At 47.3% G+C, this 13,475-nt stretch overlaps 1 protein-coding gene across 1 annotated transcript; it reads right to left on the bottom strand.

Moving 5' to 3' along the window:
- Positions 1-3,148: 3,148 nt before the first annotated feature.
- TRMT112 (tRNA methyltransferase activator subunit 11-2) lies at positions 3,149-13,455 on the bottom strand. Its single transcript, XM_075326620.1, has 4 exons — positions 13,260-13,455; positions 10,652-10,753; positions 3,423-3,515; positions 3,149-3,335 (listed from the first exon to the last, which is right to left on the bottom strand). The coding sequence occupies exons 1-4, from the start codon at positions 13,332-13,334 to the stop codon at positions 3,234-3,236; spliced, it is 372 nt and encodes a 123-aa protein (XP_075182735.1). The 5' UTR covers positions 13,335-13,455; the 3' UTR covers positions 3,149-3,233.
- Positions 13,456-13,475: the final 20 nt, after the last annotated feature.

Genomic DNA, 13,475 nt, shown 5'->3' with positions numbered 1-13,475 from the left:
GCACAACGGATCTGTCCAAAAACTGAAGAAACTGATCTGTTTTTTCGCCTGATCCATCGCATCAGGTTTTACACTGGATTGTGCCTGATGCCAAAAAACTGATGTGTGAAAGCAGCCTAAGGCTTCTTTCACACATCCGTTTTTTGCCTTCCGGCACAATCCGGCAAAAAAAAACTGATGCAACGGATTTGGCGAAAAAACGGATCAGTTGCATCAGTTTTTTCCATGCGTTCCTTCTGTTTTTTGACGGATCCGTTGTGCTACCGAGCATGCGCAGTTCAAAAAAACGGATCAGTAGTTTGATTCCGTCATATGCCGGATGATGACGGATCCAGCGCTTAGACTTTCATTTCAACTCAAGCCGCATGGCGTGCCATACAGTTTTTCGCCGGAGACCAAAAACGCTGCAAGCAGGGTTCCATCCGGCCGCTGGATTTGCTATTTACGCCGGATCTGGCAAAAGCCGGATTCAACGCAAGGCCATGCAGCACAATCTGGCGCTAATACAAGAACGGATCCGGCGGCAATAAACGCCGGATCTGTTTTCCGTTTTTTTACTGGATTGTGCCGCACGGCGAAAAACTGATGTGTGAAAGCAGCCTTAGTGTCACAAAACCTACAAGAGCAAGTGGGTGCATGAGAAGACCTTGGTGATTCACAAAAGCATGTGATCAAATCTAAACAAGCCGATGTGAGGGTCGAGCAATTATAGTAAATAGTTCACCACTCATTTACTTACCTGACAACACAATAACGGGGAACAGAATCATTGACAGTACGATTGTTCTTGCTCTATACATTACCAGCCACACAATGTATTGTTGCTAATGATAATGTTTAGGCATGCCTAAAAATTATCCAACAAATTAGCATTTTACTCATTCCGCCATATTTACATGGGATGATAATCAGGATCCAGCGATCATTATTGGCTTATATAAAAGGACCATAACACTTACGGTCTACTGACGGAGGCAATGTGGCTAATTATGCCGATCCAGGACCTATCAATCCAGAATGTCACAGAAAAATGAACATAGTCATGGCCAGCAGTGTGGAACCTTTGCTACTTGTTGGGGCTGATTATTCTTATGTGCAAACCCCCCCCCCCCCCCCGTTTCACCAGTTTTTGATTGTGGAGTCTCTTCGTTTTTTCTCATATGATAAAAAAAACAAGAAAATAAGGTTTCTCCAGCTTCCCCTATCCAACAGTCCATGAAAAATGGATGATGCCTTCCGATTGCTGTCCAATTTTTAACCCACAAAGACTTGCATTGGTGAGTTTGATTGTACAGATCAGTATCTGCCAAATTTTAGTGCAGACCACTAGAGTGCAAGGCAAAACCCCCCCTCCCCCCAAATGGACATGTAATCTATCCTTGAGGTTATCACAGGTATGAGTGCCATTCGTGAAAAACAGACCCATGAAGTAGCCCTTCATGACATTTAACATCGTTGGTCAGGGCTTTTGGGGCAAAAGAAAGCAAAAGCTTGAATAATGAATAGAAAAAATCTAGGGGGGGGGGTGTTGTGGAGAATTTACGTGACGGCTTTCTCCATATTACATCCGTGTCTAATCATTTATAGTGTTCAGAAAGGTACATCAGTAAGGATCATAACCGCTCATTAACCACAGTCACCTACCTTCCCTTACATACAGTTTTGGTTTGACCACCTTACTTTTCCTAGCTGCTCCTCTCCCGACTACACCAGTATTAGAGACTGCACTCAATTCATTTTCCGCCAATATTAGGGCAAAGTGTTAGAACTGCTGTAGCTATGTTTTATATGTCAGATAATAGGCTACCCACGTGGCACTTAGACTACCAGGCCCACAGCTTAGGGAATATATTGGGCAGCTCTGATATCCTGGGACATAAATCCTGCTTTTTACTTAATTTATTATGTAAGGGTCAGTTTCTCCACTGCTAGTAAACAGGATATATGCCGGCGAGGTGCCCACACCCTGCAGTATCGGAGGGGACCTTGTCTGTTAGTGTTGTATTGCCTTCCCCTGCAGCTACACTACATTCTGCTCTTCTGCGCTTCTAGTTCTTACTACAATCCCGGAATTACTGATATGTTTGTATCGATGGTTAGTACATCTTGTCTTCTATCATCCACGTTGTCACACTTCTGTATTTCAGTTGGTTACCCTAGTGCTTGTGGGTGCTCTCTACGGTACATAGCTTATAGAATAATGTGCATATGTAATATACCTCATGGCTTATATACAGACCGTTGTATATTATTAAGACTCTTATGGGCCTGAACTGCAATAAACATCAGGGAGATTTCATGTTTTGTGCTGATTATTTGTGCATATCAATCTCTATGATCATTAAAGGAGTCGTCCAGGTGTGTGATCTTCACAGTGTGTATCTTGCACTGTCAGGATTCCAAACAGACGGTGGGGAGAGTGGGCGGACACATGACAGTCTGCAGATGTTTAATCCTCACAGTGTGCATTTTGCGCACTGTCAGGATTCTGAAGTGACACTGGGGAGAGAGTAGGCGGTCACATGCCAGTCTGCAGATGTTTAATCCTCAGTATGCAGCTTGCACACTGTCAGGATTCCAAACCGACGGTGGGGAGAGTGGGCGGACACATGACAGTCTGCAGATGTTTAATCCTCACAGTGTGCATCTTGCGCACTGTCAGGATTCTGAAGTGACTGTGGGGAGAGAGTAGGCGGTCACATGCCAGTCTGCAGATGTTTAATCCTCAGTATGCAGCTTGCACACTCAAGATTTCCCACCAACGGTGGGGAGAGAGTGGGCGATCACATGACCTCAAGTATGTGGCTTGCATATATGCCGTCACGTGCAGACTAGACGTGTGCAGCCTTGCTCAATTGACTTTTACTGAAGGCCACTGGCACTGGAGAATCCTGACAGTATCCGTTGTGCACACAGAAGATTCAGAAACCCCTTTAAGCCTCATTTAGACTACCAAGAAAGAAGTTCAGAGTATGGACCGCAATGAACAGACTGATAGTGGGTCTCCTAACTCCAACTGCAAAAGGTTTGTAGACATATATTAGGCGGTCACATTCGGGTCAGGAGAGCCACACTGTTCATTGTGGCTGTGTTTAACGGACATCTGCAAGAGGTTTTCGAGCACCAGTCCCAAAAAAGACACAAGATGTCCAACAGGTTAACAGCATTTAATAAGAACAGACAGAACAAAGGGTGGCGGGACAATATTTACAGGCCGAGGAACAGGCTGCTAGTTAGGACTCCTCCTCATTAATGAGCATGTTGGGAATTCCTCTATTGATGGGAAATTCTGTCCCAGATTCTGGACACTTCAAGGCACCTTCAGTAACTTCAACCTGGCAGAGAAAAATTAGGCTATGAGTCACACCAGTACAACATAGAGCATGTCCACCCCCCGCCCTGCTTGCATTATGGGGTCTTACCTCCAGCAAGACATGGTGAACCTTCTTCAAGAACTCCTCATCGTTTTCATATCCAGATACAAGCTCTCGTGGAAGGTCCGAGCCGTGGCCCAGCTGTAACGAGAGCACACCAGTGTCATTTACACCAGGGACGGTACTTACAGGTATTGTTTAGGGTATAAACATTTGGCCAATCCCTCACAATGCTGGAGACCTGATGGCGGCATTAATATTTATAGCTGCTGCTAAACCTAATAGGCACAAACAGCAGCAAGATACAAGAAGATTTCAATCTCCAGCAAAACTGAAAATACAAAGGGAGATTAAAAAAAGTTTAAAGTAGTTTACTCCCTCCCGATATGTCTGGCACGGGTGCCCGGCGCTGAGCCTGCTCAATACAGTAATGCCTTGAGTAAATCAGTGCAGCAACTTATGAATTTTTCTAATTGCGAGCCTTCGCTCTGTATATTTATTGCTTCGTGATGCGAGCATATATCTGAGTTCCAAGAAGCTGCTGCGTGATCACGTGTGCCCGCTCATTAAGAAAGTGAATATTCCCCGCTCCTGTACCAGGAGTGGGATCATATATACTGTACCAGGATGCGGGCCATGTACCAGATTGGGGAATCATACATACAGTACTAGGACAGGGGGCCATATATACCAGGATGGGGGCCATACATACAGTACCAGGAGAGGGCCCATATATAGCAGGATGGGGGGCATATATACTAGGATGGGGCCATGTACCAGGATAGGGGATCATATATACCAGGATGGGGGCCATGTACCAGGTTGGTGGATCATATATACCAAGATGGGGGCCATGTACTAGGCTGGGGGGCAATATATATCAGGATGGCTGGATGATATATACCGTTGTCTGCATGCTTAAATAAAGATCATGGCTTTCCTCACCTGAAGAGCTGGATGTTCCTTCTTTCTTCTATTTGCAATATCGGGCTGTGGCAGCGCCTGTCCGTGCTCCAGGGAGAGGCCAGGACTGAGCTTGTACACGGTAAGCTGATATACATAAATTGGATTCTATGGCCCTGCCATAGAAATATCTATATCTATCTATATCTCTCAATACTAGCTGTAGTACCCGGGCGTTGCCCGGGATAGTAACTGTCTCTCTCTCAGTCTCGGTCGCTCTTTCTTTGTCTCTCTGTCTGTCTTTGTATCAGTCCGTCTGTCTCTTTCCCCGTCTCCCCACCAATATCATATTACCTCACACATAAGCTTCTTATGTTAACAATGTCCTTTGTTCCTATAGCAACCACTCACCGCTCCTAATATTAACCTGTAGTTCCAGGCTCCATACACTTTAATGGAGGCAGCTTTTTGGAGAGTAAAAGTGCGGGGTTGCAATTTCCTGTCAAAACATAGTCTACGACATTCCCTGGGTCACATGGGGTGTCCGTGCAAAATTTCATGCATGCTAAAATAAAGACCATGGCTTTCCTCGCCTGAAGAGCTGGATGTTCCTTCTTTCTTCTAAGGGCCATAGAATAGAATAGATACCTTAATTTAAAGGACATGTTTGTGGAGAAAAAAAATCCAGCATCTTGTCCGGTTGAAATATACCATATTGAAATATACAGTTTCCTCTCAAAAATTTGGGAGGAAAATGAGGGGTGCATCTTAAAACCCAAATATAGCTTTACCTGGGGGTCCTGTCTATATGGCGATCGGGCGGCCAGGTGCTTGTGGCTGCGTGCAAGCGGCCGAGTACCTGTGCTTGCGTGCAGGTGGCAGCCGGGTACCTGTGGCTGCGTGTGGGCGGCAGTCGGGTGCCTGTGCCTACGTGCGGGTGGCAGCCGAGTGCCTCTCTGTGCGTACGGGCGGCTGTGCAGCAGGTTACCCTGTGTTATAGTGTGTACGCGGTCCCAGTTTCAAATGATGGCGCCGGGAGCGGGCACGTGCGCAGATGGAGCTCTTGGATGAGAGCTCCATCTGCGCATGCGCCGCTCCAGGAGTCAGCGTGTGCACAGATGGAGCCGTTGGATAAGAGCTCCATCTGCGCATGCACCGCTCCAGGCGCCATCATTTGAACCGGGGCCGCAGACACTGGGACACTCACCGCACCGGCCTGCTGCACCACTCACTCACCCGCCGCTGCTGCCACTACCACGACCCCGCCGCGCCTGCCACCACGGACCCCGCCACCACTGACCCGCCGCACCTTCCAGCACAACCTCTGCCTCCCGTGACCCCGCTTCACCACCACCGCTGCCCCCCTCCCGTAAGACAACACCGGAGTATAAGACGGCCCCTATTTTTATTTTTTTACCTTTTTTTTTATGTCTAAATTTGGGGTGCATCTTATAATCCGATGCGTCTTATAAAGCGAAAAATACGGTAATTAAAACCAAGTTTATTCCATATTCTTTAAAAATTCCAAAAAGCGGGAAGTCATAAAACCATACATGGTGCACATTTGTAGAAGACGCCTACGCGTTTCGGACTGACATGTCATTACTCATAGCTATGAGTGATGATTTTTTTCTCCCCAAACATGTCCTTTGGATTGCCTGGTATCATTCCTTGCAACGCCCGGTCTTAATTTGACTCAGAGAAGCACACGAAAGGAGACGGGGTGAGCTGATAAAAAATGCACTGTTTTCTAAATAGATACCTTAATGTATAATAGAATGTGATACTATTGGTATGTGGTAACATTTACATATAAATACATGTATCTAAATATTATACAACAATTCCTGATACAAGTCCCTATATTAGGGCTCATTCACATGACCGTTCCGTTTGTCCTGGTCAGTTCCTGTTTTTTTGCGGACCCACGGACAGGACCATCTTTTCAATGTCTTTTGTGTGGGATTGGATGGCACACAGAAGAACTTCCGTATGCATCCGATCCTACAAAAAAAACACATCGGATGCCGTATGTCCGTTCCGTTATTATGGAACATGTCCTATTCTGTTCCGTAATAACGGACCGTGACTCAATACAAGTCAATGGGTCCGTAAAATTCCCGGAAGCCACAAGGAAGCACTTCCGTGTGACTTCCGTCGGGTACCCATGGAGTCTGTGTCCCGCTCCAGCCCCGCGGCTGCCCGCACAGCAGTGTGTCCCCGCAGCTGCCCGCACAGCAGTGTGTCCCCGCAGCTGCCCGCACAGCAGTGTGTCCCCGCAGCTGCCCGCACAGCAGTGTGTCCCCGCAGCTGCCCGCACAGCAGTGTGTCCCCGCAGCTGCCCGCACAGCAGTGTGTCCCCGCAGCTGCCCGCACAGCAGTGTGTCCCCGCAGCTGCCCGCACAGCAGTGTGTCAGCAGCTGCCCGCACAGCAGTGTGTCAGCAGCTGCCCGCACAGCAGTGTGTGTCAGCAGCTGCCCGCACAGCAGTGTGTCCCCGCAGCTGCCCGCACTGTAGTGTGTCCGCAGCTGCCCGCACAGCAGTGTCAGCAGCTGCGGGGATGACGAGCGCTGCCATCAGGAGGTTAGTAAAGTTCATTACCTGCGGTGATGAAGTCCTGCCCTCCTGACATCAGCGCTTGTCACTGACTTCTATGCCCGCCGCTTGTCCCATCTCCTCTCGTTGCCGACCCGAGACTGTGGCTAGCGGTGACGTCACGGGCCGCTCGCGATACTTGGCTTGTGAAGGCGGCGGTCATTGAACTCAGTGACAGCACTGATGTCAGGAGTTCAGCGATCACCACAGGTAATGTACCTCCTGACTAACCTCCTGACAGCAGCGCTCGTCATCCCCTGCAGTGACCTGGGCTAACCTATTGATGTTAGCTCAGGTCACTGCACTGATCTCCCAGCCAATGGGGAATGTTCTGTTCTTCATTGACTGGGACATTGACTATGGTATGGATCATCATGGGACCCCCTTGGATTACACCAGACCTGGATTTGTTTTTCTTTCTAATAAATTGGTGAAAGAGGGAATGTTTTGGGGAATGTTTTTTCAAATAAAAATGTATTTGTCGTCTTTTTTTTTTTTTTTTTTTTTATTACTGACTGGGTTGTGATGTCAGGTATATGATAGACGCCTGACATCACTAACCCAAGGGCTTGATGCCAGGTGACATTACACATCTGGTATTAATCCCATATATTACCCCGTTTGCCACCGCACCAGGGCAACGGGATGAGTTGGGGCGAAGAACTAATATTCGCGCGTCTAATGGATGCGCCACTTCTGGGGCGGCTGTAGCCTGCTATTTTTAGGCTGGGGAGTGTCCAATAACAGTGTACCTCCCTAGTCTGAGAATACCAGCCCACAGCTGTCCGCTTTACCTTGGCTGGTGATCCAATTTGGGGGGGACCCCGTGTTTTTTGTTTTAAATTATTTATTTAATTTAAAATAACAGCGTGGGGTGCCCTCAGTTTTGCATTACCAGCCAAGGCGAAGCTGCCAGCTGTGGTTTGCAGGCTGCAGACATCTGGTTTACCCTAGCTGGCTACAAAAGATAGGGGGGATCCCAGGTCATTTTTTTTTTAATTATGTATGTTTTGGCTAAATACAAGGCTAGGCACCCTTTAGTGCCACATGAAAGTCCAAAAGGGTGCCAGCTTAGAATATGCAGGGGGGTGGGACATTATATATGTCTTTCTCATCTATCTATCCCTCTATTCATTAATTCATTCATCCCTCTATGTCTATATCTATCTATCCATCTCTATATCTACTCATCTATTTATCTTTCTTGCTGCTTCCGTTTTTTGCGGTCCGCAAAAAAAACCCGGAAGGCACACGGATGACACACGGATGCATCCGTGAAAAAAAAAGGACAGTTTTTTGCGGCCCGCAAAAACGGAACAGTCATGTGAATGTAGCCTTAGTCTTTAAACAGGTTTTTGATGCTGGATACAGAGTTTAAACATATTCAATAATACAACAAGTCCTGCAAAATTCTGGATCTGGAATATAACAAATAACTAATAAAGTGCAAATGCTGTCATCAAAGGTCTGAGACCAATATACACAACATAGAGGTGATTTATTAGTAAAGTCACCGCAGGAAGAACACAAAATCTGTGATTATATTAAATAATTAAATTCTTAGAAAAGTGTAAATGCTGTAGACCCGGGTTAATTGCTGTTGTACATGTATGTGAAAAAAGCCTTTGTTTGTGTAGCCACTAGAGGGCAGATGGATACAGTATGCAGTATATGAATCACAGTGACCTTAACTAATGGCTAATGTGTCCAGAAAATTCCACATTTGGCCGAAAACACTAAGGGTGTGAAGTTAAAATAGAACCATAAGGACCGTGGATTCATCCAGGGATCATGAGCAGGCTTCAGAGCGAAAAAAGTGCTATATACTGATAAGTGGATCACTGTCACAGTATAAATTATTTAAAGGGAATCTGTCACCAGATTTTTGCCCCCCCCCATCTGGGAGCAGCATAGTGTAGGGGCAGAGACTCTGATTCCAGCTATGTCACTTACTGAGCTGCTTAGTGTAGTTTTGCTAAAATCACTGTTTTCTCTGCTGCAGATCTAGGAGTTATACTGAGATCATGAATATGCTGGACTACCTGCAGGACGGCAAGTAGTCCTGTAATGATAATCTCCTGCTGATTAAACTGTGATTTTATCAAAACTACTCTAAGCAGTCCAGTAAGTGACATCGCTGGAATCAGGGTCTCTGCCCCTACATTATGCTGCTCTCAGATTACATGGCAAAAACCTGGTGACAGATTCCCTTTAAGATTAGTACTTGAAATACATGAAAATGCATATTGCAAGGGTTTTAAACAAGACCTATATCTCAAACATGCACAGTTTTTTTTAGTGAATAAGGCTTTGTGCGCACTGGAAAATGGAATTTTCTCAAGAAAATTCCACAGGCTCTGAAAGATTACCGCACCCGCGGTAAAAAAACGCACCCGAAAACCGCATGCGGTTTGACCGCAGTATTGCCGCGTGCGGGTTGGTACATGTGCTTTATTGCATTCAATGCAATAAAGCACGTTGGGAAAAAAAAAGTCATTTCATTCTGAAATAGATAGAGAAATAGACAGATAGAAGAATAGATAGATAGACAGAGTCCCTGTGAGCACACGCTGCATTACTCACGGTCGGCAGTGAGTTCACATTACCGGCCGTGGGAGATGCCCTGTGGTTACCTCTGCTGGCTCGTTGCGAGGCTGCATTGAGCCTGTGTGTCAGTGTCAGTCGCGGCTGGATGCAAGCGTGGATTACGTCGGAGCTGTGTGTTTCGGAGGGGGTTAATAAACGGGTGAACCAGGGGCTTTTTTGTGTTTTATTTAAAATAAAGGATTTTTCGGTGTGTGTGTTTTTTCACTTTATTTACAGGTTGATCATGTCAGCTGTCTCATAGACGCTGCCATGATCAAGCCTGGACTTAGTGGCGGAGATCCGTCGCCATTAACTCCTTACATTACCTTGATTGCCACCGCATCACAGCAACAAGAAGAGCTGGGGACACGCCGGTGCTGCCGCATAATGCATGCGACAGTCCCGGGGCAGCTGCGGCTGATATTCTCGGCTGCAGGAGGAGGGGGGACATTAACCCTGCCCCTCGCCCTCCCCAGCCTGAGAATACCGGGCCGCCGCTGTGTGCTTACCTCGGCTGGACGGTAAAAATATGGCGGGGCCCACGTTTTTTGTTTTTTTTATATGTCCGTTTGATGTGTGTTCTATGTCTGTGATGTGTGTGTGTTTACTCTGCTCCGCTTCCTCTTCCTGTAATGACATCACTTCCCTGCAAACCGCAGCCAGTGATGAACATTACCGCAGGTAAACCGCGAAATACCGGAGGGAATAACGCAGGAAAACGCAATGAACCGCACAGAATTTGCTGCCTGCGTTATTCCCTGCAGGATTTCATGATTACATTGCAGTCAATAGAGTGAAATCCCGCAGCGACGTGCGGAAAAGAAGTGACATGCAATTGTTTTTGCTGCGGGAATCTCGGAGCAAAACATGCAGCTGTCAAATTCTGCGTAGTGCGCACAGCATTTTTTTTTCCATAGGTTTTGCTGGTGATTCACTGCAGAGATGTTATGAACATTTTCTTCAGCAAAACATGAAGCAAATCCGCAGAAAATCCGCAGCAAAAACCAGCAAGTGCGCACAGGGCCTAAGGCAGAAAGTAGTAATTGATGAAAAACAAGATGCAGTATATTCTATAGTATAACAATCAGATAAAAGTAGCAAAAAAATGTTAAAAGGAAAAGATGATTAAATAAGGTGAGCGATGCTACAAATTCATTTATATATAAATGCGGGGAGGACGGACGGACACTCACGCTCTCTGCAGACTGCACCAGCGCCTCCCATTCCAGCTTAGGAATCATACGGGTCACAAAATCTCGGTTAAAGTCCACAGAATTCAGCTTCACCTCCTCTGCCTAAAATCAGAGCAGAGTATACAGTAGGTCATTAACATTATACAGAGGGGAGGCGAGACTCAACTTACACTGCATTGCATTAAAGTACAGCGCCATCTAGTGCTGCAAGAGGGCAATACACAATGAGACGCCGAGACCCAAGGAGGGAGATGCCGCAACACAATAATGAAACGCTGTGACATAAGAAAGATGCCGCGACCCCGAGAAAGAGACGCCGCGACCCAATAACAATTGATGTGCCGCGACCCGAGAAGGGGACGCCGCGACCCCGAGAAAGATGCCGCGACCCCGAGAAAGAGACGCGGCGACCCAATAACAATTGATGTGCCGCAACCCCGAGAAAGAGACGCCGCGACCCCGAGAAAGAGATGCCGTGACCCCGAGAAAGAGACGCCGCGACCCAATAACAATTGATGTGCCGCAACCCCGAGAAAGAGATGCCGCGACCCCGAGAAAGAGACGCCGCGACCCAACAACAATTGATGTGCCGCGACCCGAGAAGGGGACGCCGCGACCCCGAGAAAGAGACGCCGCGACCCCGAGAAAGACGCCGCGACCCCGAGAAAGACGCCGCGACCCCGAGAAAGAGACGCCGCGACCCCGAGAAAGAGACGCTGCGACCCCGAGAAAGAGACGCCGCGACCCAATAACAATTGATGTGCCGCGACCCCGAGAAAGAGACGCCGCGACCCCGAGAAGGGAGACGCCGCGACCCCGAGAAGGGAGACGCCGCGACCCCGAGAAGGGAGACGCCGCGACCCCGAGAAGGGAAGACACACCTGCCTCCGAAAATGCAATAAAAAGTGAATAAAAAAGACAATGCACGTGCCCAAAACATGATTAATAAAAATGACAACGCTCCATGCAAGAGATAAGACCTCACACAGCGCCTTCAACAGAAAGATAAAAAGTTAGGGGGGGGGTCTTAGAAAACGTTGAAAATTTACTGCAAGTCAGTGTTCTTTTTAGCGGCTCAGTTTTCTATAGGTCGTTTAGAGTTAAAAAAAAAAAGCCAAAAAAAAAAGAAGAGCTTATGAAGTCACTAATAGAACCATTTTAACTACAGAAAAAGAAAAGTTACAAAAGCAATGATGTATGAGCTCCAAAAACTAAACTCTGCACTCCGATCCTACACTCAACACTCCATTGTGTCTATTCTCCACTTATTAGCGTGGAGCGAGTGACTGCAGACTCAGACTACAAAGGGAATAATCGTAGTCTGTTACCATGGAGACAGAGAAGCACAGGCACATAAGTGACATTCTTTTTCCCTTTTAGGCCTCCTTCACACGTCTGTTTTCACACGTACCGGACACACGTGGACCCATTAAAATCAATGGGTCTGCACACACCTGCGTGTTTTCACATGGACTGTGTGCTCGTGTGCTCCACACGTAGACATGTCCGTTTTTCTCAGGCAACACGGGTGTCACACGGACCGCACACTGATGTGATCTGTGTGACATGTACCAGAGAAAACCACATGTCTGTGAAATAAAATGCTTTTCTATAGTCACCTGTCTTTTCCGCTGAAGTCTCCAGCACTGCTGTCACTTGCTTCCGGGTCCGCTCATTATGCTCATTGAACCTAGGACCGGAGGCAGCAGCGGCATCATGGACAGGTGGGTATGGAAGTTCATGCAGCTTAGCACGCACGCACTGCGCAAAATGTGTGTGTTTTGTACGGACATGTGAAAGAGGCCTAAAAGGCACCGGCAGCACAGGATGGTTGTATAAACCAAGTTCAGGCGCTCAGTGAATCATGGCATGGCTAATCATGAAAATCCACTTCTTGGTTTTCTATCTCCTCCCCTCTCTGTGTCTATGAAGCCAGAACTGTCAATCACAGAAGAGGGGAGGGTGGATATTGCTGGAAAACAAGCAGGAGGGAAGGTGAATTTAAAATGATTAGCCTCCATGATGCACCAAGTGTCTCTACTTGGGTTTGCACAATCATCCTGTGCCGATAATCAATTAAAGGGGACTCATCACCAGGTCAAAATTCACCATTTTATGCTCTTATTCTATTTCTTCAGCTTCCCCGAGGATTCTGGTCATTTTTTTCAGAAATCCGCCATACGGTTCTAGAGATACATGCCTTTATACATAGTGCTCATTTATTGAGTTACTGAGGGGGCGTGGCTCAAAGTGGTCCGTGGGGAGTGGCTAAAGGCTGCATGCTTACCCATAAGCCACGCCCCTTGGGGGGCACTAAACAAAAAGGCCCGTATTTCAGGAACCATATGGCGGATTTTAACCAAACAAAAACCAAAATATTCAGGGGAGCAGCGGGAAGTAAGAGGTCACCATCAACCTGGTGATGACGTAAAAAATTCCCAAATCCAATTCCATTGAAATCAACCAATGGCGACAGAGAGTCACAGCCGTAAAGTGCCAGTCACTATTAGAGCTGGAAAAAGGCGCAGCAGCCCAGTGATAACTATGAGGGGAGGGAGGGGGCTCAGTATGGCGCAGGTCAGCACAGAGGACGCAACACCTATTATACCCGGATGATGAGCGGGAATCCTCGCGTCACGCCGCTCACGTGGCTCCGCAGCATATTATGCGTCAGTAGCTTCATTCTCCGGTACCGGCACCCACGTGTTCACACACCGCAACTACTTCCGGGGACTCGGGTCAACGCACCGCCCGCTGTAAAAGAGGGCGTGTCCACACGAGAGATTTCTAAGCGCAAGCGCACTAGTGTGAGACAGCCGCGCAA

This window comes from Anomaloglossus baeobatrachus, chromosome 10 (assembly GCF_048569485.1).
Source record: "Anomaloglossus baeobatrachus isolate aAnoBae1 chromosome 10, aAnoBae1.hap1, whole genome shotgun sequence".
In the NCBI taxonomy this organism is placed as follows: Eukaryota; Metazoa; Chordata; class Amphibia; order Anura; family Aromobatidae; genus Anomaloglossus; species Anomaloglossus baeobatrachus.
This window is presented reverse-complemented; position numbering and strand designations above follow the sequence as displayed.

What these genes read in the sequence shown, in the direction of transcription:
- TRMT112 (XM_075326620.1), bottom strand. Translation starts at nt 13,334, where the DNA reads ATGAAGCTACTGACGCATAATATGCTGCGGAGCCACGTGAGCGGCGTG. An exon ending in TGGTGCAGTCTGCAGAGAGC is followed by an intron (nt 3,516 to 10,651) that starts GTGAGTGTCCGT and finishes CTCTCGTTACAG; the next exon opens with CTGGGCCACGGCTCGGACCT. An exon ending in TTCACCATGTCTTGCTGGAG is followed by an intron (nt 3,336 to 3,422) that starts GTAAGACCCCAT and finishes TTTCTCTGCCAG; the next exon opens with GTTGAAGTTACTGAAGGTGC.